The sequence below is a fragment of the Octodon degus genome, unplaced genomic scaffold (genome assembly GCF_000260255.1).
Source record: "Octodon degus isolate 3935 unplaced genomic scaffold, OctDeg1.0 scaffold00010, whole genome shotgun sequence".
Lineage (NCBI taxonomy): Eukaryota > Metazoa > Chordata > Mammalia > Rodentia > Octodontidae > Octodon > Octodon degus.
Genome location: NW_004524586.1, coordinates 4,146,372 through 4,152,436, shown reverse-complemented (window position 1 = coordinate 4,152,436; position 6,065 = coordinate 4,146,372). Strand labels below are relative to the sequence as shown.

Genomic DNA, 6,065 nt, shown 5'->3' with positions numbered 1-6,065 from the left:
GTCTCACTACGTAGATTGGACTCATAGTGATTCTCCTGTTTTTAGCCTCCCAAGTGCTGGGATTACAGGCATGTGCCACCACGCCCAGTCTCAATTGCCATCTCAGTGTGCTCCCCCGCCCGGGGATTGAACCCCCAGCCACTGCGCTCTGCAGAAGCAAGCGCTTTAGTCCGCTGAGCTATCTGGCCGGCCCTCAAAGAGTATTTCTAATGGTTAGAAAAAATACTTCTCTATAAAAACTACCACCCATTGCATGTAAATTTATTCAGCTTCCACACACTAAACATATTTGTACACATTTTACAGGAATACATTAATAACTGGATTTTCAATATAGTGAGGATCAGATACTAAACTATAAGCAGGTATCTAAAGAGAGTATTACGAAGTCTTATTTATGATGCTTTGGGAAGCAGTTCTGCTGCCTCTTGTTAATTTTTGACAAGGTGGCTCAATAGCAAGTGAGGCAGTTGGTCATTTTCCCTAACTACAGGAGGTACAGTGGCTCCTAATTCCTAGGCTAACATTGTTCCATCATTTTATCTGAAAACCCAGAGGGGCAGTAACCCAACCATAGAAGCAACAAAGGATGAAGACTGAGAGACTATGAAGAGGTTGGTGTTGCGATCAAATAATTTAACTTGACATATTTAATAATGTGAATAATCTTTTATGCTTAGCCAGTATGGTAAAGGCAAGATGTTGTAGGTGACTTCAATGAATATTTTTACATGTTAAGATAAGTTACTCCCCTCCTTTTCTTTGGTTTGTTATTAAAAGAAAAAGCAAAAGAAAGGCTGTAGTCTGTTTAATGTCACTTCAATAGCTAGGATTTTTAGATCCCTCTGCCACACACACCAGGAAGTCAAGCGGGTTTTTTCTGCATCTCCAAAGAATCATGTATGGCTTTACTGCTGTTTGGTGGAGGACACATCACTAACATTTCTGAGACAAGCAAGTGGCTAATGTGGATAATTTTTAAAGATTCATCTTAAACCATCAATCTTCAATATTGAAGAATCCGCCTGTATAAATATTTGCTGTACATTGTGTTTATTTCTAAGCAAGTTATAAAGAATATAAAATAGTCTTCATTCATTCTTGCTGGTCAGATCTTCTGCTTGCAAGAGTATTTAGAAGATGTATAGGGGGCTGAAAAATGTCTGAATTCTGAGGCACACTTGGAATTCATTTGCTAGTAGGAGCAGTTAAAAAAAAAGTTCACAGACCCCCCATGGCTCATGTTAAGCCACTGTATAGGAGAAAAAAAGCTTTACCTGCTTACGTAGTATGAGCATGGTGTAGGGAGGGGAATATTGGTTTGCAAGTCAGGAAGCTTGGCTAAAGTTTAGACTTCTAAAAACTTGAATTCACATAATTTGACTACATGACCACATAGGTCTGAGTTTCATCATCTATGAAGCAGAGCTTTATATTTGGGAGTAGTTTACTTCCTTTCAACTCTGTAAGCAGAAAGCTAAGGTTAAGGCTAAGGCATAGAGTGGAAAATCTTGAGCTATATGTTGGGGATAGTTTGACCAAGATCCAGGGATCTTTTCAAAATCATGTTCTAGCTGCTCTTCTTTGCTTTTTATCATTATTATAATAGATCTGTCTGCTTAACAACTGAGAGGGAGACAGTGAAATATAAACAATCTAAATTGGCTTTACTTGTTGTTCAGCCCAAGAAGCAAGTGTTTTCAGTGACTGCTTCCTAAAGATCTCAAGTAATCACAACTATGTATACACACACACACACACACACACACACACACACACACACACACACATATATACATATACATATAGTGTGTGTGTGTGTGTGTGTGTGTGTGTGTACTGGGAGTTGAACACAGGACCTTGCAAGACAGGCGTTGTGCTACTGAGCTATATACGTGGTCCCAAAAAGATTTTTGGTGTCTAGAACATTTCAACTAGAAAGTGGCAAACAGCAGCTGGGTGTGGTGGACCTGTTATCCCATATACTTAGAAGGCAAGACAGGAGGATGCTTGAGTCCAGGAGTTCAAGACCAGCCTAGGCAACAACGTAACAAGATCCAAGGGGGGAGTGGGGAGATAGCTCAGTGGCGTAAGTGCCTACCTGGCAAGCACAAGGTCCTGAGTTCAATCCCCAGTGAACACCCCCTCCCCCCAAAAAAGACCTGATGGGGTGCGATGGAGGAGTGACAAATAGCAATAGCTCTTCACCACTTCCCCAAGACAAACACACAGAATTCTAAAGGCATCTGATGATAAAATGAAAAGATATATTATCCATGTCCTACAACTTTTGATGTTTGTGTTTATCCATGCGAATAAAAGATTAAACTTGTGTTTGTTCTGGATCGACTCATTTAAGCTATCATAGGATGTGCAGCCACTGGGAAAAGTGGGGATTTTCCTTCACTGGCATCTCCCCTTCCTTTTAGGTGTCAGAACACAGTCAATCTTGAAGAAACCCGTGAACTAAGATGTATCAGTGGTTTTCACTCTTGGTTGCCCTTTCCTTCATGAAACTTTTCCAAATACTCTACTGAGGGAGAGTTTCTGCTTCTCAGCGCCCACTGCTCTTCTCCCTGCACAACACCTGTAGAGTTTGCCACATTTTGTATAATTTTTGCATTCCGTCACCACGCCTGTTCTCTGTTGTCTGTTGTAAGGTTTCCTGGGCTCAAATAAACCCTCACCAGATATACACCTTTTGTTGTCTTCTCTTCCTCCAAGAATTTGCCAGCCAGCGCTTCCTGTGAGGCCCAGCAGTTCGCACCTCAACTCTGGAGGCTGGTGGTGGCTTCGGGAGCCTGCTCATCCGTGAGGTGCGCCACTCAGGCTGCGTGTTCTTCAGTTGCCCCTCCTCTTCTCACTCAAAGGCAGTGACTATTTGTGCACAGCACATTTACTGGGCTGCCACGAGGGGCAAGTGACAGAGGCAAGCTCTCCGGAAGATGCACAGCGATGAGTAAGAGCAGCGTATTTCTGCAGCAATTACTGATACACAGTTCTTTCAGCAATTAATCATACATTGCCCTGTGACGTCTCGTACACGATCAGGAAAACATTCTGTAAATCCTGCTATGCTATTTTATTTTTCACTTGTTATTGTCTTTACTCAAATACTTGTCAAACGTCTGTGATGTGACAAGAACTATTTCAGCAAATGAGTTAGAGACGACGAAATGATAGTCACTGCCATTCAGAAAGGTCAGACTGTGGAAGTGGAAACAGATCAGTAATTACGACAGCATGCCAAGTGCTACTGGAATACAAAAAATAAAATAAAGGCTACTCAAATTCTCACAGCATGAAGCAAGGCCTTACTGAAGAGGGGAAAACTCAGGTGTAGAAGAGTAGTATCAAGTGGACACGGTTAAGCAGGGCATTCTAGATAAGGGGACTGTCCGGAGATGTAGAGAACATGGTGCACTCAGGAAACACATGGGTAAAGGCAGCACATAGTCTCCTGTGATATTGGGGTTTACACTGGACTTTATCCTTTGACAAGGAACTTTCCCCCTTTGAAAACGGGGGAAATGTGTAGCAAGTGCTCATTATAAAAAACAGCTCAACATTTGGAGGCATGTATGAAGTAGAAAATTATTAACCACTGGCCATGCCCAGTCATATCCTTAGGATTATTTGCAGGTAAACTAATATAAATGGGTAGAAAGATTATATATAGGCAGGGGCTGGGGAGATGGCTCAGTAGAGTAAGCACTTCCCTGGAAAGCGCAAGGGCTGAGTTCAATTTCCAGTTCTGCCAAAAAAAAAAAAAAAAAAAGATTATAGGCAGACAGGAGTAGGTGCTCAAGGAACTCAGTGTAGACAATGAGAACACACTATAACTATGGCTGGAGGCCCATCTGTTAGAGGCCAGGCACTAAGATAAAGATGGAATGACCAGGCCTCCACGCCTCCCCAGGGGATAAACAATGAACTGAAGATTATACTGGGATGCTGGTGGATGGCTCAGCAGCATAAGCGCCTACCTGGCAACCTCAAGGTCCCAAGTTCGATCTACCCTGAAGATTGTACTGTAATTGTTTGTCACCTGATCCAATAAAGTCTAGATAGACATCAATCACCCAGGTGATAGCTGGGAGTGGTGGTGCATGCCTATAATCCTAGCACTTGGGCTGAGGAAGGAGGATCTTTGCAAGTTTGAGACCAGCCTGGGCTGCACTGTGAGCTCAAGGCCAGCCTGAACTGCATCAGAGTGAGACTTAGTCTTAAAAAATTCATCCAGGTGGGTGACCAGGACTTCATGATCCATCCTTGCCTTAAAAGGTCCTTGTTCACTTGCTACATGGTGGGCGTCCCCACTGCATTAATATCACCTAAGCAGTTATACTTGTAATCTTATTGGTTGATGATAGTTTTGACTCATACCATCTCGTGCTTTTGTATCCACCTTGAGATTTTGCTTATTAAAACTTCCTGTGAGAAGTGGGCTCTTTGGCAACCCACCTTTGGGTCCTCTCTTGTTTCTCAGGAGCTATCTCTTTCAGTTAAGTATTTCCTACTTTTAACCTCCATTGTTCCTTAGGGTTCATACCTCAATTTTGGGGAACTCGAATTCAGTGTATCTGACATCTAGTAAGCTGTGAGTTATATTTTCCCTATATCACTAACATTACCACTTAAAACGGGACCACACTGTACTGTTTCATTCTTTTTATTTATTTATGTGTGTGTGTGTGTGTGTGTGTGTGTGTGTGTGTCCGTCCAGCTCAGCCCACCAGGGGGCCCGGCTGGCTGGCATGTGGTGCTGGGGGATTGAACCGCGGGCCCTGTGCTTTGCTAAACTTGTTCTAAGTACATGCTTTAGACCACTGAGCCATCTCACCAGCCCATGTACTATTTCATTCTTAAGTACTTCTTAGATATTCCATGGTAGCACATACAGATCTATTTTAGTTTTTAAAGTGGTTGTATACTTCATAGTGTATTAGCAGGAAAGACTGATTTTTGGAGCCAGACTCTGTCCAGTCTTTCTGAGAGCCTCTTAACCAGTGCTTCAGTTACTTCTTTGGTCACATTAACGTATCAAAGCCACATATTGCATAGGGGTTTTGTGACGATTGATTTCATCAATACACGTGGAGTTCAGAATTGGGCCTGGCAGACAAAACCCACAGTGCCGACTCCTCTGTTTATTTAATGTATTTAGGGAAGGGTCTACAGGGTGTTTAGGGTCTCACCACTAGATCAGACTCGTAGTGGTTCTCCTGTTTACAGCCTCCCACGTGCTGGGATTACAGGCAGGCCACCAAGCCCAGTCTCAATTGTCATCTCAGGGCTCTCGGTGCGCCCCGGGGGCGGGCCGGCATGGCAGGCCCGGGGATCAAATCCCCAGCGCTTTAATCCGCTGAGCTATTTGGCCGGCCCTCCATCATTTATTTATTCAGTAGTCAAAGAGTGCTTTAAACAAGTGATCTAAGTCAGTTCTTTCTGGCACCTTTTGGGAATGATAAACAGGGAAGGAAGAAAGACCAGTCGGTGGTGGGGATCTTTTGGGGGGACTCTTGCAATGCCGAAGACTGGCCGTTACTGAGGAAGGACAGCAAAAATAAAACTCTGAAGACATTTTTAAGAGACCGGATGCTACACTTTGTTGACTGCGGATGGCTAAAAAGAAAAGACAAGCTTGCGGACCCCACCTTGGGGTTAGGAGGACCACGTAGACGGGACCGCCGTCTGCCGGTGCTCACCGACAGGCCGCGGGACTGCAGCCGGCGAAGGCGCGGGGCGCGGCCGCGGCAGCTCGCGCGCTCCAACCAGCTTCCGTGGCACGGCCTTTATGACCGAGCCGGGCGCCCGACGAGCGACCCGTAAATGAACAGGAGTTTCACTCTCGCTCAGATTTCTTGGTTGAACACAGGAGTCCAATACATATTCAGGGGCTTTAAAACTTACTGAGCCTTGGTCAAGTTTAGCAGTCTCCCCTCCCGGTGCGCTCGCGCCGAGACCCTTCCTCGGCGGGAGGCGGGCGCCGGGAAGCGCCGCTCTCGAGCCGCGGCGCGCCGGAAGCCCAGCGGGGACGGCCGGCCGCCCCGGCCGAGGCTCGA

At 44.9% G+C, this 6,065-nt stretch overlaps 1 protein-coding gene across 1 annotated transcript in view; it reads left to right on the top strand.

The window, feature by feature from the left end:
• The first annotated feature begins 3,176 nt into the window (after positions 1 to 3,176).
• Positions 3,177 to 6,065, top strand: part of Tm9sf3 (transmembrane 9 superfamily member 3) — an 81,783-nt gene continuing 78,894 nt past the window's right edge. The window contains exons 1-2 of the mRNA XM_023709033.1: positions 3,177 to 3,201; positions 5,715 to 5,828. Of these exons, the coding sequence (XP_023564801.1) occupies positions 3,177 to 3,201; positions 5,715 to 5,828 (139 nt within the window). The remainder of the gene's footprint in view (positions 3,202 to 5,714; positions 5,829 to 6,065) is intronic.